The 24,233-nt window shown below is 44.2% G+C and overlaps 1 protein-coding gene across 2 annotated transcripts in view; it reads left to right on the forward strand.

Moving 5' to 3' along the window:
- LOC134205505 (zinc finger protein 287-like) overlaps positions 1–21,537 on the forward strand; it is a 32,467-nt gene extending 10,930 nt beyond the window's left edge. For both annotated transcript variants that reach the window (XM_062680788.1, XM_062680789.1), the window contains 2 exons: positions 20,510–21,121; positions 21,189–21,537. In XM_062680788.1, coding sequence (XP_062536772.1) covers positions 20,510–21,121; positions 21,189–21,404 — 828 coding nt within the window. In that variant the 3' untranslated portion in view covers positions 21,405–21,537. The remainder of the gene's footprint in view (positions 1–20,509; positions 21,122–21,188) is intronic.
- Positions 21,538–24,233: the final 2,696 nt, after the last annotated feature.

Raw genomic sequence — 24,233 nt, forward strand, 5'->3', positions numbered from 1 at the left:
GCATGAAATGGGAGAAGAGTCACGCGAGTGCCGTAGAGAAAAAAATGCCTTCTGTCGGCGAACTTCAGGAGCGAATAAATAAACTTTCCGAATTGTGCGAGCAATTCGACAAAGTGCAAAGTGAAATGGAGGAGCATTATGATGCCCTTGAAGAAACCAGTTCTATTTTCAATCATCGAGTTGAATTCGAGGAAATGTACTATGATGTAAAAGGGCGGTACATAACATTGCTTGGTGTACCGAAACCCCACGGAAGTAGTGAAGGAACTATCTTCGACGATCTCAAAGAGGCAGTGAAATTGCTTCTGGATTCGCAACGAATGTTGTCGTCGCAGGCTGCAGCCCAAAACACTGTCTCGCAGTTGGCTGGTCAAGTTGGTTCCGTAAATCTTTCACGTCGCTGATGCTCAAACGTCTGGAGGGCAATTTACATTCGAGGTGCGCCTGCCAACTGTTTCTCTGCCGGTCTTCAAAGGCGACCGGAAGCAATGGGCTTCCTTCAAAGATCTCTACGAAAGCTGCATTCATTCAAAAAACATAAAGGACTCCGTAAAACGTCAGTACCTGCTTTTCCACCTCGACGGTGGGGCGAAAAAGTTGGTTAGTGCATTCACTGTTACCGACGCTAACTATGTGGAAGTATGGGACCGACTCAACGAGTTTTATGATAAGAAAAAGTACACTGTCGCAGCTCTTATCACGGAATTCTTTGATCAGTCGCCGAACACTACACCATCTCTCGTCGGACTTCGTAAAATTGTGTCAAAGTCGGATGAACTTGTGCGGCAGCTCAAAGCTCTAGGAGAAGAATATGAATCCCGAGATCCCTGGAACGCGTTCTTTGTGGGCTCAAAAGCTGGTAGAAGAGGATTTCCCCAGCTTCAATGATTTTGTCATGTTCCTTGAACGAAGTTGCGATGCGATGGAAACCTGCGCATCATTTTCCAGAAAAGGAAGAGAAACCACAATCAAAAAGGAATTGGACCGTAAAGCAGACCAAAATATGAGACCGAACAAGGTGATTCAAAGTTTCCATGCAATTATGCAGTTATCTTGTCCGCAATTCAAGTTTCAAAGGGATGTAGCTCCATGACCGGCGTGAATTGATTCAGCGAGCCAAGCTCTGTTTCAATTGTATGAAAGCGACTCACATTGTGAAGAACTGCACGTCTGCAGGAGTGTGCAAACAGTGTAAACAGAAACACCCTTCACTGCTCTGCACAATCGGTGCATCTAATTCCGGCCAGCTCCGCGAAAAAACGGCAGCTGCAAAGAATCAACAAACCACCAAATCAGAAGAACCGAAGCAAGCGGATTCGGTGGCATCGTATGTCACGGATCTCAACGCAACTGCTCGCTTAACTTTCTCAGTTTGCTTCCAACGGCTTCCATTAAAGTATTGGGGAAGAACGGTGTCTTTCATGAAGCACGGGCAATGGTGGACTCAGCCTGCATGAATTCACTAATCAGCAAACAAGCATTCGAACGTCTTGGCCCGGAGAGGCGCAGTGCCAGCATTCTGGTGAGCGGAATCATAGATGGAAAATCCACCAAGACGTCGGGAGCAGTCACATTGCAAATCTCATCGTGATTCGACGACCGTATCATCATCGTGGTAGAAGCTCTGATCCCGAATCATCTGGTTTCGGATCAACCGAGTCAACAATTTGACATCGACACTGTAACAAGCTGTACGACGATCAAGGCATTTCGATTGCACAAAATTCTTCGGTTATCTGGTCGAACGTTTTAACCCTAGCCCAGCAGGGTAAATTGGCACAACTTGCCAATGAGGCACGCCGCATGAAGCTTGAGATCCTGGGACTGAGTGAAGTCCGTTGGCCAAACTTTGGAGAACACAGAACGCCGTCAGGACAAGTTCTGCTATACTCTGGTTTACGAGGTGAACACGCTCCCCGGCATCGCGGAGTTGGCTTCCTACTAAGCGCTCAGGCACACTCTGCGCTTATGATGTGGGAACCTATAAGTGAAAGGATAATCGTTGCTAGATTTAGAACACGGGTCCGAAACCTTACTATAATCCAATGTTATGCGCCAACCGATGCTGCCGACCTGCAAGACAAAGAGAACTTCTACAGTCAACTCAATGCCGTCGTAGGTAGAATTCCGAAGGGTGATATCAAGATCTGTTTGGGCGACTTCAATGCGAAGATCGGATCCGACAACTCGAACCATGAGCGCATTATGGGACGCCATGGTCTCGGCGAAATGAGCGAAAACGGAGAGCTGTTCGCAGAATTTTTTGATAATAACGACATGGTGATCGGGGGATCGCTTTTCCCTCATCGACCGGTTCACAAGGTCACGTGGGTCTCCCGTGACAGCTTTACAGAAAATCAAATCGGCCACATCTGCATCAGACGAAAATGGAAACGGAGCCTTCTTGATGTACGGAATAAACGTAGTGCCGATATCGCATCTGATCATCTCATCGGCGAAATACGCCTGCGCATTGCGCGAATTCGTCGGCAGGAGGAAAGAGTTGGACGACGATTCAACACACGCCGACTGGAAGATGCCACGGTGAAACGGTCCTTCGTTGAAGAACTGGAGACGCGTGCTGCAGATATTCCGGAAGGTGGCAGAACAATCTGGGCGAACTAAGCACCCAGAGAAAACAATGGATCACCGATGAGACCTGGAGAAAGATAGAGGAGCGAAGAGAAGCCAAAGCCGCGATAGAGCGATCGAAAACCAGAGGAGCCAAAGTCTTAGCCCGTCAACGATACGCGGCTCTTGAGAAGGAAGTAAAACGCTCATGTCGACGGGACAAGCGAGCGTGGGCAGACTCTCTGGCCGACGAAGGAGAGAGAGCCGCCGCAACCGGGGACATTCCCCTCCTCTACGATATCTCACGACGCTTAAGCGGGCGAAGATGAATGCAACGATGCCTGTGAAAGACGCGAATGATCAGTTATTGACCGACCCAACTGACCAGCTGGAACGCTGGTTCGAGCACTTAGAACAACTTTTTCAAGTGCCAGCCAGGCCATCACCACCTCGGCATGATCTGCCTAGGATCCGACGTATAACACGCGTCAATACCGAAGCTCCATCACTGCTAGAGATTCAAACAGCCATCCAAAGCATGACATCGAATAAAGCCCCAGGGGTCGACCGCATATCAGCCGAGATGCTCAAAGCTGACCCCATGACATCCGCCCAACTAATGCATCGTTTATTTCATAATATCTGGGACACCGCAACTTTCCCGGTCGACTGGATGCAAGGTATCTTAGTGAAGGTGCCCAAAAAGGGTGACCTGACTGTATGCGATAACTGGCGAGGCATTATGTTGCTGTGTACCGTTCTCAAAGTTCTGTGCAAAATTATCCTAGCCCGGATTCAGGAGAAGATCGATGCGACTCTCCGGCGGCAACAAGCCGGATTCCGTGCCGGAAGATCCTGTGTGGCCACGCTCCGCATCATTCTGGAGCAGGTCAACGAATTCCAAGAGTCCCTATACTTGGTATTCATTGACTACGAAAAAGCTTTCGACCGTCTCAATCACGAGAATATGTGGGGCGCCCTGAGACGCAAGAGAGTTCCTGAGAAAATCATTGGCCTCATCGAGGCACAGTACGAGGCCTTCTCGTGCTGCACAATGGGGTCTTGTCCGACCCTATCCGGGTCGTAGCTGGTGTGAGGCAAGGATGTATTCTATCACCGTTATTGTTCCTCATCGTAATCGACGAGATTCTGGTAGATGCGATTGACCGTGAACCAAACCGCGGGCTGTTATGGCAGCCTATAACCATGGAGCACCTAAATGACTTCGAATTGGCGGATGATGTTACACTCCTCGCGTAACGGCGCTCTTATATGCAGAGTAAGCTCAACGACCTTGCCGAGCGCTCCTCTTCGGCAGGTTTAGTCATCAACGTCAACAAAACCAAATCGTTGGATGTAAAGGCTACCTTACACCTCGGGAAAATTTTCCGCCGGATTTCTGCCCCCGTGTATTTTAAAGGGGGCCGGGATTTTTATTTTCCGTGCCCAAATCCCGAAGACATCGCATATGCAAAAATGCATGGGGAAAAAATCCGCGGACCAAATTCCCGAGGTGTAAGGCAGCCTTAAACACGGTGACTCCTTCCAGTTTCACAGTAGCCGGGCAACCAGTGGGAATGTTGAAAGCTTACAATATCTTGGTACCCAAATGGCGTCAGACGGCGGTCCAAGATCGACATAGGCGCACGGATCAAGAAAGCAAGGGCTGCCTTCGCGAGTTTAAGAAATATCTGGAAAAACAGGCAGATAAGTGAACGCACCAAAATACGAATTTTCAACTCTAACGTGAAATCTGCGCTGTTATACGCCAGCGGAACATGGTGTGTATCAGTGGAGAACATTCAACGGCTGCAGGTGTTCATTAACCGATGCCTGCGGTATATAATTCGAGCCTGGTGGCCGCACAACTGGATCTCAAACAACGAGCTCCATCGTCGTTGTCACCAGAGGCCGATAGCAACAGAAATTCGGGATCGGAAGTGGGGCTGGGTCGGCCACACTCTACGTAGGAGCGGAAACGAAATCTGTAAACAAGCATCAGACTGGTACCCAGCGGGACATCGCAGCAGAGGCAGACCCAGAGGCTCATGGCGGCGAAGCCTCAATGAAGAAATACAAAAAGTCGACCGAAATCTAACCTGGCAACAGGTTAAAGCGATAGTCGGGCAACGCTCAGGATGGAGATCTTTCAAGTCGGCCCTTTGCACCACCGGAGGTGTACAGGATCCATAAGTAAGTAAGTTATCTGGTCGGTGGCCAATTCAAAACATTACGCGCCACCAGCGGTCGTCCAATGCTCGGCCTAACAACTACAATTGATCTGGACAAAACGCTCCGGAAATTTTGGGAGATTGAAGAAGTGCCTAAAGCTAAGCAGTTCACCCCGGACGAGTTACGTGCTGATGATCACTTTCACTCTACCTTGTCCTGTAACGCAAAGAGCCGCTACGTAGTTCGCCTTCCCTTAGATAGTTCCAAGCAGTTCATGTCTGAGTATGTTGCTCTCGGTCATATGGAAAAAATACCTCCTTCGGAAGTGGTGGTACACCAGAAAAATCGTTTTATCTTCCGCACCATGCCATATGGAAGGCAGACAGCTCCACGACTAAGCTTCGCATCGTATTCGACCATTCGACGTTTCTAGTAAGAGTGCATCTGGAGTGTCACTCAATGATCACCTGTTGGTTGGACCGAATGTGAACAAACCGCTTTTCAATGTGTTTACACGCCGGCGGACCTACAAGATTGCCTTTTACGCCGACATTGAAAAAATGTACAGGCAAGTTCTAGTTGCCAAAGAGGATACCGATTTCCAACGAGTAGTGTGGCGTGAAAGTCCAGAACAACCACTGGAACATTATTGCTCACTGTTACCTATGGTACCGCATGCGCTGCATATCCATCAATGGCTGCTTTACGACAGGTTGCTGAGGACAGCAAGGAAGCACATCCACTCGCAGCAGAACGGATTCAGAAGAATTTCTATGTCCATGATTTACATACTCTCGGGTGCGGATTCCATCGACGAAGCAAAGTTCCTCCACAACGATATCACCGAGGTTCTACAAAGCGATGGTTTTGTCTTGCGTAAGTGGTGCTCCAACACACCGCAGCTTCTCAAGTGTGATGCAATGCCAGATGAACCCATTTCTTTGAAGCTTCAACAAGACGATGTTGTTAAAGCTTTGGGGATCAGATGGTCACCTGAGGAGGACACTTTCAGCTTCAAATTCACTTTCGATATCGACGGCACAAACACCAAGCGTCAACTATTGTCCGATTCATCGAAGTTTTTCGATCCATTCGGTTGGATCGCGCCGATCACTATCCGAATGAAGATATTGTTTCAGCACCTTTGGCTTTACGATCTCGGATGGGACGATCCACTTCCCGCCTTTATTCTAGAGGAGTGGATTACGTTGAAGGAAACGTTACACCACAGACAAACAGACGTAACACTGGAGAAAATACCATCGACCATGACTTCAACCCTTCAACGATCAATTTGAATTTGATTGATTACGCAATTCACAACTAGAGGCGCTAGTGTCGTAATCCTTTGTTTGTCATTTCACTCCAGCGCCTTCTGGTGACGATGTCATACGAAACATCGTTTCGTGTAACATGCTCGCAAGATGGTGGTAGAGGAGTTGAGCGATAGATTTTTCTGAAAAATGTTCAAGCTGTTACGTCTGTTTGTCTGTGGTTACACTATATAGAAAAGATTCGAATCAAGCGATGGCTTCCACACTCTAGAGGTAAGTTCCAACTCCATGGATTCGCGGATGCATCCGAAGCTGCATACACCGCTGTCGTGTACGCCCGCACCATCGCCCAAGATGGTAGGATCGACACAAATCTGGTAGTAGTGAAAACCAGAGTAGCTCCAATTCAACAGATTTCATTACCATGCTTGGAGCTAATGACAGCCGAATTGCTTGTCGATTAATGAGCAAGGTGATAGAATCATTTACCCATTTGGAGAAATGTTTGCGTGGGATGATTGCGAGATCGTGTTACACTGGTTGCACTGGCTCACGTCGCTACCAAGAAAATGGAAAACATTTGTAGCCAATCGCACTTCCAAAATTCGACAGCATCTCCCGAGAAATCATTGGTGCCATGTACCGTCAAGAGATAACCCGGCCGACTGCACCTCAAGAGGCATCACGGCATTGGAACTGGTTACACACCCATTATGGTGGAGGGACCCCGGTTGGCTGTCGGAGACCGAAGACAACTGGCCGGCTCATTCAATTCGTTCAATTGACGAAGATCAGCTCGAGAAGCAAACCACGATAACATGTCTAACATCAACTGTGGTGCGTAGCTCTGTGGCGAGTTGCATGCGATGTTGTCGAATGAAAGGTAAAACTGCAACACAGCTTAAGGAAATCCTACCTTCGGTACGAACTACAACGACTCACGCATTCGTGCACTGTGGGGTAGATTATGCGGGCCCAATTCTTCTACGTTCCTCCAATCTTCGGACAGCTAAAACGGTAAAAGGTTACGTGGCTGTTTTTGTTTGTCTTGCAACAAAGGCAGTCCACCTTGAAGCAGTTTCTGACCTATCCACAAATGATTTTATGGCCGCACTCAATCGCTTCTGCGGTCGACGTGAGCTTTGCAGCGAAATCTAGTCTGACCATGGAACGAATTTTGTGGGTGCAGACCGTGAGATCCGGTAGCATTTACAGTCACCCGAGTTCAACGAGGCTGTAAGTCAATATCTATCGAACCTGAAAGTGAAATGGATTTTTATCACTCCAGCTGCTCCCCACATGGAAGGAATTCGTGAGGCGGCTGTGAAGAGCATGAAAAAACATCTTGTGCGCTCTCTTCCTCAATTGATTCCTGCGAGGCCCTCACTCCGGGGCATTTAATTATCAACCAACCGCTCAATCTACTACCTGAACCAGACATATGTCACATTCAGGAGGGTCGTTTAAACAGATGGCAACGCATTCAACACTACGTAGACGAGATTTGGGCTCGTTGGAGAGACGAATACGTTGCGACACTACAACCAAGAAACAAATGGCAAGCAGTTCAGCAAAATTTGGTTCCGGTACAGCTGGTGCTGATTAAAAATGAAAATACCCCGCCTCCCATCCGGATCAGTACGGTGTTGTGTGCACTATTACCGTACGTCGTGGACAGCATGAGCATCAACGAGCGGTACACAAATTGGTTCCGCTTCCTCTGGATTGAGGCATTCGTCACAAGGGCCGGGAGGATGTTACCATGCATTTTAACCCTATGCGCAGCCCTATCCCTCACGCAACCTATTGCCAAGCTGTCGTAACCGCACGCTGCCAACCTTCACTTGCTGTTTCGTGCATTGCAATGAGAAGATTCTATTCAAGAAGAAACAAAAGATATTTTAGTTACCAGATAAAGATTGTCGCTGTCGTCGCTGTCCGGAACATCTTTTGCTGGCGACGATAGGGGATCTAAATGTCAATGAAGGTAAAATACATACGATTTGACAGTTAGATACCACACATGTTTCGGACAGCAGAACAAAGGGAACCGAAGCGACAATCTTTATCTGGTATGTCAACTAAAATATCTTTTAAAGAAACCATCAGAGTAAACAGTTATAAACGTGTCTTTACGCAAACAAATGAAATAATAAAATACAGTCCGTTTAGTTATTAAATAGTTCGCCGCGTTTTATTCCGTTCCACCTTCTCCCTCGCGTACACCTTGAATAAAATACGAAACAAGAATCGGTCGTGTCACGTTTATTTTCACTTCGTAAGAATTCTCCGTAAAAAACCAGAATAACTACACTTTACTATTTGTCCGCCCACATGTTATGGGCCGAGAGTATGCGTAGCTAGAAAATATCCGGTCGTAGTGTTTCGCTTTCCGGGAGAATCGGTAGAAAATAAGTTTTTTTTCGTCGGATGGAGCGCAGGCGTCCGCAACAGTAAAACAAAATGGCTGATTATGCAATGTTTCCATTTCCAAGATTGAACAAGCACAATGGATCAATCAAAAAGCAAAAACTGCCGCTATGAAACGAATAGCTTGAGCCACCGTAGACATGTTCTGTCAAAATCACACGAATAGAAATATGCGTATACAGTGCCGCCGTTGTTTTGAAGCGGTGAGTGCGAAATGAGTTACCTTGATTGATCCATTTGCAAACGTGGAAGTTAAAAATGGAAATAATGCTTTTACGCGACAAGCTACGGTATGTCATCGGTGACCAGAGGCCCCCGGCAACAGAGAATGAGGACGTTTTGACCAAATGGGGCAGATATGATCAAAGGGCTCGTGCGACAATTTGTTTTTGTCCTGACGACGGACAGTTGAGTTTGGTACGGAATGCAGAAACTGCAGAGGAAGTGTGGTCTGCACTAAAGAAGTACATACCATGACAAAACATCGGACGTGTACCTGGACTTCATAAAATCAAAACTGTTCGCAGAAGCAGAGAAACGCAAAGAACGATCCGGAGTTGCCGGCACAAGCAGTGGCAGAGCTTTGAAAGTCAATCATCGCCGATTTCGCGACGGAAGTGGATCTAGCTACAAGAAAGATTTCCGGGTATGTTTTTACTGCAAACTACCCGGCCACCTGAAAAGCAATTGCCGTGAGTAGCTTAGGATGCAAACCCCAAGGCCAAAATAAGTCAAGCGCAAAGTATATCGGGACCGTTGGCATGGTTGGTCGGCTACGGCGAGCCGGCAGATTGGTTTGTGGACAGCGGAGCGTCTCGGCACATGACGGGAAACAAAAGTTTCTTCTCAAAGCTACAGAAGACAAAGTTTGCTAGCGTTATTCTCGCGGACGGCAAGAACGCCATATGTGTGATCGACGGTAACGGAGAAACAGTCGAAGTCCTATTGACAGATGTTCTTTTCGTACCGAGTCTGACGAGTGGACTAGTTTCAGTAGGCACACTCATAAAAAGGGAGTTCAGCGTGGTATTCTCTGGCAGTGGTTGTAAAATTCGTAGATCAAATGGCGACGTGGTGGCGAGAGACCCTGAGAGGGCAATGGCAAGTATACAGCCTTCGCATACGCCAAACTGTGTGCATACCTGGCATAGGCGGCTAGTGCATCGTGATCCGGAAATTGTGCGATCCATTCCTATGAAAGGGCTAGCGGACGACATTAAGGTGGTTGATTGCAATATACATACAGTATGCCAGTGCTGCCTAAAAGGAAAGATGGCTCGAAAGCTGTTCCCGAAGCAGTGTGATCGTGGATCGAAAGCTATATTGGATTTGGGGCACATGGATCTCAGTGGGCCAATGGTGAGTACTCCCAGATACAGATACTACCTTTCCATCGTTGACGACTTCTCTCGAATGTCGTTTACCTATTTACTGCGGCGTAAGTCTGATGCTGTGGAGAAAATTAGGGACTTCATTGCGTTCAGTAAGACACAGATCGGCAAAGTTCCGCGAGTCATCCAATCAGACGGAGACGGAGGCGGAGTTTCTCGGCAAAGATTTGCAGAAGTTCCTGAGAAGTCAAGGGATAGAAAGCCAGTTTTCGGCACGATATTCGCCGCAACAAAACGGCGTAGCCAACAAAAAATCGCTATCTCAAAGAAATGACGTTATGTCTGTTACTGGAAGGAGGCCTGGAAGAAAAATACTGGGGAGAAGCGGTGCTTACAGCGACATACGTCCAAAACCGGCTCCCGTCGCGTGTCACAGGAATGAGCCCCTTCGAGTGTTGGTTTGGTAGAAAGCCGTCATTAGGGCACATCCAAATTTTCGGTAGCGATGCCTGGGTACATACCCGCGGAACGTAGGAAGAAAATGGAACCGAAGGCCCGTCTGCTGACATTTGTTGGCTATTCAAACGAGCAGAAAGCATATCGTTTCCTCGACAAAACTACAGGGCGCATTACGGTGAGTCGAGATGTTAAATTTCTTGAAGATATGGCAATAGACCGGAGAATCGAGAGGGATGGCCGAAATGTACAACGAGATGGACAGGAGTCAATGGTCGAGTTACCACCGCTACGAAGATTACGAAGCTCGGATAGCTACATACAGGGGTTAGACAAAAAGGTTTAGATAGGTAAAATTATGTCGAAATTCAAATCATCATAACTTTGCGTACAATAATCCGATTTTGATAAAATCAAGACCATCAGAACCGGACGCTTTTCTAGTATACTGCCCCCCTGCAAAACCTTAGATTGGTCATTGGCCACCGTAGATGTTCCGGGTTTTCCGAAGGTATGTTCAAAATGCATTTTTTCCACTGCTTGTCATTTTATGTGACGTTTACTTTCATCATGTTTTTTGCTTTCTCCAAAAACTAGAACTAATATGCCGGCCAATGGTGGCTGTAGATCGAGAATCCATCGAAACTACGCAGAGATATGGCCATTTCCGTAAAAACGGTTCCTGGAACATGATGAAATGATAACAGATCGGAATTGCCACCGCCCGAATATGGAACTCATACGAGTGACGCTTCCGCAGATTTTCCTCGGAGAAAGCATTTCGACTGCGTCTTTTTACGGCTTTACGTATAACCCTTTCCCGTATAAAGTGCTTCTGACCTGCTGCATCGAGGGACCAAAAGTTATTATTGATATCGATCCTGTCATCCTTTGAAACCAAATTGCTACGTTCCTTGCTGCAACCGCAATGCTCAAGTAATGTGGCATGTGCAAGCCGCCGCCGTTTCGCTATGTCTCGCTTCCGTCTTTCTTTCTTCGTCCTTTTTCGCTGCGATCTAGATTTCTCCGACTGGTTACCAAAAAAACTGCCATCAGAGTTGTCTGCACTCATGGAAAACAGGCTTTCATTAGATGTTACATCGTCATAGTTATTTCCATCGTTTCCAGGATCATCTTTCTCATCTTCATTCGCAACTATAAAAGGGAAATCAGACGCCTTTTCTTCACAGCCATGGTCTATACTTTGCTTCGTCGACACTTTACCGTCATCCGCCTTCGAGGATATATCTGCTCTCGATACAATATCACCAGAATTATCAAGCGGCAAGGAAGCGAAGAAGGACCGGAAGTTTTTCCTTTTTTCTTGGTCATAGCACAGAAGCACTCCACGCGTTTCATTACATGTGTTCTCACTAAATCCACGAAAATCCTCTTCATCAGAACTTTGTTCACTTCCGTCAGATGAATCACCCAAATAACTTCTAATTAACTTCAAACCTGACATTATAGATCCGGTAATGTTCGCCAAACCTATGCGCAAAACGATCCGACTCTAGCCAATTTAAAACAAGTGACAGTTGTTTCCTTAGTGACACAATTCAAAAGCGTGAGACTGGTATGCGGTTACTTTTGCTTTTGAAAGGCAAAGTAACCGCATATACTGTCCCATGATTTTTCCTTAGTGAAAAACAAAATTTCTCCTTAACCAATGCAGGTATAGTGAAATTAATATATTTCTACAGCACACTGGTGACAAACATGTGAAAAAAGTAATTTTAAAACGGCACAACAAGGAAAATGAAGATTCCATTTTCAATGACGATTTTCTCGATTCACTGTTTTTTCATATGGGACTGATATGCGATTATAGGCAGTAAACGTCAGATAAAACGACAAGCTGAAGAAAAAAATGCATTTTTAACTTATTCTCGGAAAACCCGGAACATCTCCGGTGGCCAAGGGCCAATCTGAAATTTTGCATGGGGACAGTATACTAGAAAAGTTTCCGCGTCCAAAGGTCCCGGTTTCATCGAAATCGGATCATTCTACGCAAAGTTATGCTGATTTGAACTTCGACAAAATTTCGCCTATCTTAACCTTTTTGTCTAACCCCTGTATGTGCTAAGAAAGGTTCAAAATTTCCAATGGATAGGGGGTATTTCAAAATCAGACAGCAGGGCGAGGCACCACCAAACAACGCTGATTACCAACGTTTAATTGGAAGCCTTTTGTATATAGCGACTAACAGTAGGCCCGACATAGTTGCCTCTGTTAGAACTTGAGTCGCCAAATCTGTTCACCATCTTTAGTCGATTGGACAGAAGCAAGAAGAGTCGTTCGCTATTTGTTACATACTGTCGACTATGGATTAAGACTAGGAGCACACGACAAGGAATTGAAGCTATTTGGCTAAAGCGATTCGGATTGGGCCGGCGACAGAAGTGACCGGTAGTCGTGCAGCGGATATCTGTATCATGTAGGAGGAGCTACTGTGAGTTAGATCAGTCGCAAGCAAAGCTGTGTAGCCACATCCACAATGGAGGCAGAATACATTGCGCTATCTGGTGCAACGCAGGAAGCGGTATGGCTCCGTGGTTTGTTGAATGAGCTGGGCGAAAAGCAGATGCAAGCTACTACCATGTACGAAAATAACCGCAGCCTTACCAAACCGCTTGGTACGGAACGAGTGCGGAAGTTCACCACGATGATGAGCCTGGTACCTAATCTGGGCAAACTAGGCTGAATCCCTGAGGAGGAGTTTTGAACTGGCATCCCTGTCAGTCTAACGTGAATTCAGCCCCTTTCAGAGAAAACGCTTGTACTTATGTTTTTTAACCTTGAATAAAATACGAAACAAGAATCGGTCGTGTCACGTTTATATTCACTTCGTAAGAATTCTCCGTAAAAACCAGAATAACTACTTTCTGCTACCTGAATGATGTCAACTTTGTTTTGAAATGTCTAAAGTTATCGTACGCCGACGATTTGAAACTGTATTAATGTATCAAGCAAACTCAAGACGCAATGTTTCTGCAACAACAGTTTGAATCCTTTGCAGAATGGTGCCGTATCAACCGAATGACGCTCAATGTTGCTAAGTGCTCGGTCATATCTTTTGGACGCAAACACTCTCTTCTCCAGCATGAATACGCTTTGGCAGAGATAAAAAGCTTCAATGAGAATCGACAGTCAAAGACCTAGGTGTTTTGGTCGATACGAAAATGGCATTCAAGGACCACGTAGCATATATTGTTTCGATGGCATCTTCACAGCTAGGTTTCCTTTTCCGTTTTGCTAAGAAATTCCGGGATGTGTACTGCCTAAAATTATTGTTTTGCGCCACTGTTCGACCAATATTGGAATCCCAAGTAACAATCTCAATGCTTCGAAGATTTATGCTAATTTTATAGAGGTTTTATTACGGCATGTAGAAATGCTTCAAGTTTTATTTTGGTTTTATTCAGTTGTCATTTAATTAGATCCGCAAGAGTACTTGAGAACTACGTTTTGAATTCCAATATAAAACCACAGCTCTTTAGGTTTTATAATGCTCCTGTGTTCCTCCTCAGAGCTAAAAAATGGAACTGACATAAAGCCAGCAGTTAAGTTATATGTTGGTTTTGATCAAGACTTATAAAAGCTGCCAAGCTTCCTAGAGTCCTGTATAAAACCATTGCCATGTTGTCATTATATATAAAACTACCAAGCTTTAGGTTTGACCAAGATAAAACTTGCTAGTCGTAACATGGTCTTCAAAAGGCCAAGATAAAACCTCTAGGTGTTTGAAATGCCCAGATAGGGCCAGTTCAGGAGTGATGGTTATATAGAGGCATTTTTTATGCAATCAAAGTTTTATTCGAAAAAATATCGCCGAGATGAAAAAAATAATGAATTTCATAATCGAAATATCATGCAAATTTCTGTTTCACCTTTTAAACGGTAAAATTGGACATTCTAATAAGTTTTAGGAACAATGCTTTGATTATTTGATCAACCAAAGTGGTTATTCATTGAAATTATTTTTAAAGTAATTAACTAAGGCAATTAATTAAACTTGAAAAATTCTCAATAATAACAAATTAACGAAGCGCATTGTTAAAATACTGATTATTTATCATGGTTTCACCATGAAACATCCCTGGCATGCCTTCAAACATGCATAGAACACTCAAAGCCAGATATGAACTTCAATTGAACTGGCTGATAATAATTCTTCTATTTTTGTTGTTGACATGTAATCCATGTATTGCAGCATATTTTTTTCGAGTACAAACAATAAACAAATAATCAACTTGAGAGTTGACAACTGTTTCATTATCGGCTTATTTGTTGTTGTATCATAGTCATGAAGTGGTTGTATCATGGTTATATAGTGGTTCTCAAAACCACCAAGTCTAGAGGAGGTTTTATGTTGCATGTTTTATGTGAGACTTGAAGTATATTATAAAACCGTTGGTTCTGAACTGGAACGCATATTAGGTTTTAATGATTGCAATAAAGCTGGGCCAACTGGCTGTAACATGGTTTTATAGAAATCTACAGGAGGTTGTGGAAACTGCAAGGACTGCATGGAAGGTTTTGAGATTAGGTTTTGAAGAACGCTATAAAACTCTGATACAACCTTAGTTGTTACTTGGCTTGGCTTGGCTTGGCTTTTGCTAAGCTAAAGCTTGAAATGCTGGAGGATATGCGGAACGTCGAGAGGTGTGATGCAGAGCGGCAACGACCAATCACAGCGTAGGAACGGACGGAAGGGGCATTCCTGGAGCAGAAATATAAACTGTTGGCGCAAGCTATGAACGAAAACGGCTCGTCTAAGAATGGATCAATGAGCAGAAGGCAGAACTGGATCGCATCTACGAATGCGACCCGCGATGGGTTCACCACCCCATGCAGGTAAAATACAACTGGAACCCAGCAGTTGCACGGATTGGTAGCACTCGTTCATCGTTACCAAAGCCCAATCCCCCTGATCCATTCCCAATACCGGAGACCATGATCAGCTTCAAGAAAAAAAATGCCTAAATAAATCTTTTAAAAAAATCCCTGCTGAGCTGTAACGTGAATCCACATGCATTGATGTGCGCCTACCGTCTCCCAAGACCCAGAAATGGATCCATTGAATGGAATCCCACGAAACCTAGTCTTCATAGCATGAACGGTTTGTCCCAGACTCGAACCGGCATTCGATTTATCAACAGAATCGTCCTCATTCATCTACAATGCAAGATCACCAACTCTATAACCATTCGAATCCAAAACTGTGCGTAACGATTCACGTACAGCCAAGAAGGGCAACTCCTTCGTCAATGCTCATATCGAGGAAGCTTCAAAAGATCGTCTCTTCACAGCGCTTTCCAACGCGAAAACTGCAGCCACGAGCTGCCTAGTTTGCAAGGGAAGCTGTAAGTCGATCACCAAATGCAAACATTTTCTGGAGTTCTCTCGCGATTATCGCTGGGCGACTAGTCGAGACCTAGCCCTTTGTCACTGGTGTCTACGCCAACATAAAGGTGGATGTCAAGCCCAACTGTGTGGGAAGAATGGCTGCGAGTTGAGAGGATGATCAAAGCTTGAGATAGGGTTAAAACATGACTCCAAGATGTACACAATGCAAGGAGTACGCACATTTGCTGAATTACTTTTTCCGACTCAGTCTCTCAATGTCGAAGAGCTGTCTGAGCTCATCTCAAAGGTCTGCCGATCAACTCCTATCAAGATGTTCTCCAAAAAATTCTCATCAGACTGAAGGATCAGCACCTCAGCCTAGTTAAAAAGAGTCGCGAGAGAGCGCTGCAGTAGCCGATCGATGTTAAAACCCAGCTAGGCTGGACAATTAGTGGTGGAGGGAATCGCGACAACGCCACCAATTTGGTACACTCTGTGTTTCAGATCTGCGCTTGCGACTTATATAAAATAATATATAAATAAAATAACTAATAATTCGGAGTAGACTGCCTAGACTTGTTCAGCCGAAGAAACGTCTCGTCTCGACAGAAGAAGAGCGAGCGCAAAATCTACTCGAAAGTCGCGAAGTGATTAAGGGAAAACGCTACGAAACTGGCTTACGACTGGCTGCGTTACGACAATGTTCGGCTGCCGGACAGTTTCCTGATGGCCCTCCGGCGACTGCATGGCCTCAAGAAGAGAATGGATGAAGACTTCACACTAGCCACACTAGCGGACGCCTTCAACAGGAAGATCATCGTGGACATCGTACCGTGGAGGTACCATATTCTGCGCATTTAAGAAAATTTTGAAACAAAATCGTTGTTATCGAGAAACCATAATGATTTATTAATACCTTTATGTAGTAGTTGTGCAGCTATAATCCACGGAAGACTATGAATCTTCAAAATTTTGATTAAATTGACTAAGAACATATATTATTAATCGATTTGTGAATTGCCATATGGTTCCTAATTCTGCGCACGTATTTTGAAATGTTCCATATTCTGCGCACAATGTTCCTAATATTCTGCGCATAATAATAACCAGTCAGTTTGAGTAATTTTTTGTCTCATGAAATGGTTTTGAACATTTATACAAATATTTCATTACTTTTGCACGTTTTTAGTACCATGTATATTTCCTAAAGTCTATCTAACTACAACGTTTTACCGTTCTCGTACGCAAGTAGACGAAAAAACGTCCGTCCAAAACGAACTTATAACAAAATATAAGACCTGGCGAATTGGACCCAAACCCAATCGACCCAGCTGTGATGAATTGAGATAATGCCTGTGTGTGCGTGTATGTGTGTACGATGTATGTGCACAAATATCTATTTTTCAAGTCCATTATCCGATTGCTCGCCATCACCACAAGTTGCTTTCGTTGATTTTCCGTTAGACAACTTTCCAGATCGGTTATTGTGTTCATGTCAATGGTCAAGTCACTGTTTTGCCTTGTTTATTAAAGTTCACCATTGACGAAAAGGCAATTTTTTATTCCGATCAAATCCGATATTTATATGGAATTGAAATACACAGGATTTTGTTTTTACACGATTTTTTTTCGCTGGTATTTTTGATCGTGTGAACAATCAATGTGACAAACTTCACTTCGCAACATGTTTAAAAAAATTCAGAATAAATCAAAGAAAAATCCCATGATAATTGATATGCGTTAAACATTTAGGATGAGTGGAAAATTGAGAAAATGTAAATCGTGTAAAAACAGAATCCAGTGTAAATGTAATCCAACGCGAATAATAAGACCAGTCCTACATAAATGCGGATGTTGCCCAAAGTGCTATTTTCTCAAATGTCAGAATGCCAACCTACGAAATCTTCGATGTCGATTTTTCAGAGAAAATTATTCATGCTAGTAACGTGATATACACATTTAGATTAGAAAACTCGAAGTTTAAAAATACGCTCAGTGGAGCTGTGGTGCGCACGGCCAAGTAGCAGATATCCCTTGTCTCTTGCCGGATAATCTATCTTCGCATTTTTTTGCTCTTCTTGTTTTATTCCAGCATTTTGAAATATGTTTCCTTGCCAAAACAGTTGCTACATTCAATTTGGGTTGACAAGCCAGGCTTATTGTACCTATCCATTCCACGCGCACAATTAGGAACAGAAAGTAAATTTTGTGCCATATTCTGCGCAACATAAAATGCTTTCTATAAGATAGATATTACACTCTGGAAGCCGATTTTCATCATATTGAAGCAACAAATAATCTGATTTGGAACTCCGCTTTGAAAAAATGAGTCCAAATCTTTATTTTTTGCTCAAATTCGAGAAAAAATGTTTACGTGCGTTTTAGCGCTGCTGCTAATGGAGGCCATTTTTCGACATTTTTCGATTTTACCGATTTTGTTTTTCTTCATATTTCCGCTATCAACGCTAAATTATTGCTTTATTATCTGCACATGACAACAATAAATTGCCAACTTTTTGATGACATGTAAGTAAATATAATGATAACATTAAAGAAAATTTAAAAAAATGTTTTAGTGTCAAAGTGCGCAGAATTAGGAGCCGCGCAGAATAAGGTACGCGCACGGTATCTACATATATTTCCGGTAACAAACGCTTTAAGCCAGGCAAGATCCGAATGGTTTGGAACGCCGCCGCAGTAGTTCACGTAATGTCCCTAAGCTCAGCGTTACTCGAAGGCCCTGATCAACTTAGCGAGTTATTTACCATACTGGTCCGTGTCCGTGCCCTAGTAGCACCCAGTTCGTTAAAAATCTAAAAATCTAAACGCCGAGCGCTTCAAGGGGGACTATTCAGCGGCTGTTGAAGTGATTCAGAAACGCCACTATGCTGATGATTGTGGCAACAGAGAAAGAAGCGATTGAACTCGCACTGCAAATAAAGAAGATACACGTAGCTGGCGGTTTTGAACTCCGTAATAGGATCAGCAACTCCAAACGCGTCACTAAGGCTTAAGGGGAACAAAACTCGGACGAAAAAAATCAAGATCTCTCAACGCAACTAGCCACGGAAAAGGAACTCGGTATGTACACTGGTGCACTGATATAGACACCTTTATCTACAAGATCGGTTGGTGCCGATTTGGCCAACCGCTGCTGGAGGGCCAACACCGCCCAACAAAACAACAAATGCTGCGTGTACTCATGTCCGTGTTTGATCAGTTTGGGCTTATTGCCCAGTTTCTAATGTATTTGAAAATATTGTTCCAACAAGTCTGGCGTTCCGGCATCGGCTGGGATGACCAAGTCTATGAATCGAACGATGGTTCATCCTACGATCGAGTAGATCAGTATTCCTCAGTATTATATCAGCGAATTAAGCATCCACTACGGAAACGCACAGCTTCACACGTTCGTAGATGCTAGTGAAAACGATATCGCGGCTACCTGTTACCTACGATTTAACTATCAGTGCAAAATAGTCGCCGCAAAAACCTGAGTCGCGCCGTTGAAATTCCTCTCCGCCTAGAGCTTCATGCGGCCCATACTGGCTCTAGACTAGTCAGAACACTCTCCGAAAACCTCACGATTTACATCACCCGTCGGGTTTTCCGGTCTAACTCTCTAGATACCTTGTGCTGGATCAGATGGGACCACCGCCAATACTCACCATTCGTAACGTTTCGAGTTAGCGAAACTCTCGAGCTGACGGACATGGCTGAATGAAGGCACGGTCCCACCGACCTGAACGTTGCGGATGATGGCACAAAATGGAAAGGATTTCTAAATCTGAAGCCTGAAGCGAGATGATTTAATTGCCCTCAATTCCTCTATCTCCCTGAGGACCATTGGCCACGCAAGTCGCATGGCTCACGAATCACCGACCTCGATCTCGTCTTAGTGCAATGGCGCACTTCACCGCATCCGACTTCTCCAATTGGGGTCGATTGATTCGAGTCGTTGCGTTTGCGAAACGCTTGAAGAAGTATATAATAAGCTGCCCTCTTTCCAGCTCAGAAACAAGCATGGATGAAGCATATCTACTACGTCAGGCGCAGTTGGAAAGTATACCGACGAAGTCGGTCTCCTTTACCGAAAGCAGCATAAACCGATGCCATTTAAACGCCGTTGTCTAAAGCAAGTCCACTGCACCTGAAATCACCATGGCTGGATCAGAATGGGGTTTTGCGGATACGAATCCGTATCACCAATTTCGATTGCTATAATCCTGCTTATCACCCTTTTTGTAAATGGGACACACGACACCTTCCACATCCACTTCTGCGGCAAAACCTGCTCCTCCCTAATCTTGGTAATCACCTAGTGTAGCTCTAGCCAGTGCATCACCACCGTATTTTAATAACTCTCCTGGTAGTTGATCAACCCCAGGGGCTTTGTTCACCCGGCCAATCTCCTCATGGATTTTCTGGAAATCTGGAGCTGGTAAGCGTATGTCTTGCGCGCGTGCTCCTAGGTTCATCAACATGTCGCCCTCGTTTCCTGCCACATCGTCATTCATGTGCTTTTCGTAGTGCTGCCGCCACCTTTGGATCACCTCACGCTCGTCCCTAAGAAGATTTCCGTTTAAGTCCTTACACATGTCAGGCTGCGGCACGTGACATTTACGTGTACGGTTCAACTTCTCATACAACTTCCGTTAGCTATTAGCGCGGTACAGTTGTTCCGTCTCTTCGCGGTCTCGATCTTCCTGCTGGTGCTTTTTCCTTCGGAAAATCGAGTTTTGTCTGTTCTACGCCCGTTTGTATCGTGCCTCGTTCGCTCTCGTGCGGTATTGTAGCAATCTCGCCCATGCTACATTCTTCTCCTACACTAACTGCTCACATATACAACTTTACAAGGGATACCCACTCTTATTTTTAAATCATTGGTTTCACTACATAATCATGTATAATTCTTCATCCTTACAGGTAAAACCACGTAAACCGTCCCCAGTGAAGGCCAAACCCAAGCGGGCATATAGTACCCAGAGTGTTGTTATCAGTTTAACGGATCCATGCAACTATGTTTGCGTGACGTGCAAAGGCAAGTTCAGCAGCTTCGAACAGTTGCAAGCCCATATCGATGAGAGTATAGCATGCAAGAAGGTTAACACCACATGTGACCAGTGTGGAAAGATATGCGACACGCGACGGGCTTTGTACCAGCACAAACTGTCGCACCAGCCCAAGCCCCAACTGATTTGCGACCAGTGTGGAAAGATTTATACCAATTCGTTCAACTTGGAAAATCACAAAAGCCAAGTTCATGGCGAAGAGTTTGAGGAGCTCGGCTACGTGTACAAGTGCTGTGAGCTTACATTCCCGACGCGCCGGGAACTCAATGAGCACATCAAAACGCACAGCAAAATATTGAACCTGTTGTGTGACACATGTGGTAAGTCGTTCACCTCGCATAAGGCACTCCGGTCGCATACACAGAGCCATTTAAATATTAGACCGTTCTCGTGTGATTTGTGTGATAAAGCATTCCGAACAAAGCTGCTATTGGTTCAGCACTCGCATGTTCACACCGGAATAAAGGTATGTACTAACTAAGGATTTATGGCAAAATTTGGTTTTGTAACTGAATGTTATCCAATCCCATTAGGCTTTCAAATGCGACGTGTGTGAAAAGTCCTTTGCCAAAAAGGATTCCCTCCGAAAGCACTACAAAATGCACTCCAACGAGCCCGTCAGCTGGTCATCGACGGGCGAGAAGATCTCGGTTAAGCCCATGGATCAACTGCAAGGGGAAGAAGAAGAACATTTACAGCCAATTCATCCGTATGTTGAGTTTGCCACCGGCATGCAGGAAACTATGTAAATAATTGATGTGCGCTAGGAGTTGGTTAAACTTTAACTAAATGTTAAGCTGATTAGAGTTAGTTTGACTGTTCAAGGTAAGTGCTCATACAGATTACAGCTTAGCGTGTCTCACAAAAAAAGTGGAAATCGAATACTGACATTTTTTCCGATGACTTCCTTGATAAAGTTTAGTTTTTTTTAAGTAAGCCATTAGATGGGTCTCTGACGAAAAGTTGACATGGCAACAAACCGAATGGAACATGGCCAGTTGCATTCTTGCTGAATTGTCGCTTGAAGGACTTTCAAACAATAGGTACTTTATCTAGATGGACACCTGGTTGGATACAGCGGCGTTACACATGTGCCTGGCCTATTGTAGAGCTTCATTATCGTTGGTCTTGGGCGATGTTCCTTCAGTTTTGCCAAATGTTGAGGTCCCCAGGTCCGATTTATCCGCATGCAAACAGCGTGTCCGTGTCTTTCCATGAAGTCGCCGGCATCTACCCAGTTATCTGTTGAATATTGTTTCTGCTATTCTTTCTACCGACATTTATACTAAGTGATCAGCCCATTGAAGTCTGCCGTATTTTATACGATTCACAACATTTTCTTCTTTGTACACTACACACCATTTTCTAGTTTTCCTCCGAGTATCGCATGCACCACTTTACGCTCAAAAATCTCCCACTGGTAGAATCAAAGTTTTTATAAGAGGAAATTTTGTTTCCGTCCGCATATGCCCGAACATCTCTCCTACTGAATTGCACTTCCTGCAGAGGTCCTCCACGTTTTCGTGCAATATATAGTGCCGATAGTTCTTCGTCGCAATTACCCGGTCCTGGATGGCTATTATGAATCCTTCTGTTTCTGAGAAAAGTTCGCCCCGCACCAGCCACGTATTCGACGTATTCCAGCTCCAGTTGATGGGGGTGCGTCCCATGTAACTCCTTCTGCTTCCACGATGCGATCATCTCGTCGACAGTTTTAATGTTGCAATCCAGCTGATAGTCTTCCTGCGCCAGATGCAGGGCACTGAATCCGTGGTCAGTTTCACATACAGCGCGATGGATTTCGTGGCGGTTCTGGCTCTCCACGAAGTATCTCCGCAACTTTTAAATAAACAAACTGCTGGATCTGGGAAACACATAGTGTCTGTATATCGTCTGTATATATTCCTCCTACTGTACGTGGCAGGGTGACTCCTCTCAATGGACGATTTTGCATGGCGCATGCGATGCTTAATGAACGCCACTCGTACTGCTCGTTCTAACGCCTCCAAATCAGTCTTGGTCCATCCTGTCCATCCTGATGCTGTTAGTACTGGACCGTAACACCTATTCTCCATCGGTAATGTGTAGGGATGTGATCCACATCCCCATAGCGTGATGCATTAGCCTGATGACGTTACCGTCTATATTATACAACTGCAGTCCTTTAAGAAAGTACGAGTGAGGTACTGAGTCGTATGCCTTTTTATAGTCGATATACGCCATGCTTAGGTTTCTTTGCTTGTGGGTGGCCTGTCCAACAATGACTGCACCAATGATGATCTGATCCTTGCAGCCTCGAATGTGGCGTCAATAATCTTTTTGTTCCTCGGTCATCAGGTTGTTGACGTCCCAATGGTTCTGCACCCTCCTCGCTATTACCGATGACCAGGACTGAGATTTTTATTTTCATTGAGAGAGAGGTTACGCGATATTTACATTTTAGTATCTTCTGCTAGAAAACATAAGCAATGAAATAAATTTTGCTAAATTTTCACGGATTTTTATTTCATGAAAGCATATCAAACTATCGTAAACAATCTGTTTCTTCTTTAGTATTGTTACTTCTAACTAAAAAATCATGAACAATATAATCATTCTATCGATTAGTCATCGCTATTTGCACAGATCTATTAAAACTATTTGGAAATATAGATTTCAAAACCAAGCAACATTCCCATGCTTGTAATGTGACAGGTGACCGGGACCCCGGTACATTTTCATTTGGTCTCTTGAAAATGAAAATGCAACTTGTTTTCATTTTCACATGACGATCACGAAAACTACCAGTACTGCCGATGACAGCACTTTGTACAGACTCGAAAGGCATGTTATTGGTCTGTACTTGGCTGGGTGCAAAGTGTTCCGATCCTTCGGCAGAAGATAAGTGATACCTCTAGCGATGAATTCCGGTGGCTGCCCGGGGTTATCTAGTACCGTGTTGAAGCATTCCGTCATCCGCCCTTGGACCATTGTGAGTTTCTTAAACCAGAAATTATGCACAAAATCGGATCCTGGTTCAGCCAAATTCCTAGTATACCGGGTCCCGATCAAGAATGCATAACAAAATTATAACAAGTGGAGTTATTTATTTCAGAAAAATAATGTAACAAAATGTGTTATAAAATTGGCTGGTTAGTTGTTAAAATAACAAAAATTATATTAAAATTCCCTCTAGCCGTAACATAATTATATCAGAGGTTGTTACCTTCATTTCAACATTATAACAACCGTTGATATGATTATGAGGTACAAAAATCTACTTTCATGGTAATTGCCTACATTACGTATAAAAATGTGGTACGCTACAACGCCGGATTTCCATCCATAATGTAGGCAATTAACTTTGTACTAGCTATTAACATCGAACATTGATTCAAGTTATACTGGAGGTGATTACCTCCGCTTTTTTCCAATATCAAAAAATGTAGGCAATTATTTTGTGTAAATATACATAACTAATGTTGTTATAATTTTGATATGAAATAAAACTGGCCGAAGACACATTTTTATCGAATTATCTAATTATAACACACGTTGTTTTAAATAACAACCATTGATAGAATTGAGTTATAATTTTG

The sequence above is a fragment of the Armigeres subalbatus genome, chromosome 1 (genome assembly GCF_024139115.2).
Source record: "Armigeres subalbatus isolate Guangzhou_Male chromosome 1, GZ_Asu_2, whole genome shotgun sequence".
Classification (NCBI taxonomy): Eukaryota; Metazoa; Arthropoda; class Insecta; order Diptera; family Culicidae; genus Armigeres; species Armigeres subalbatus.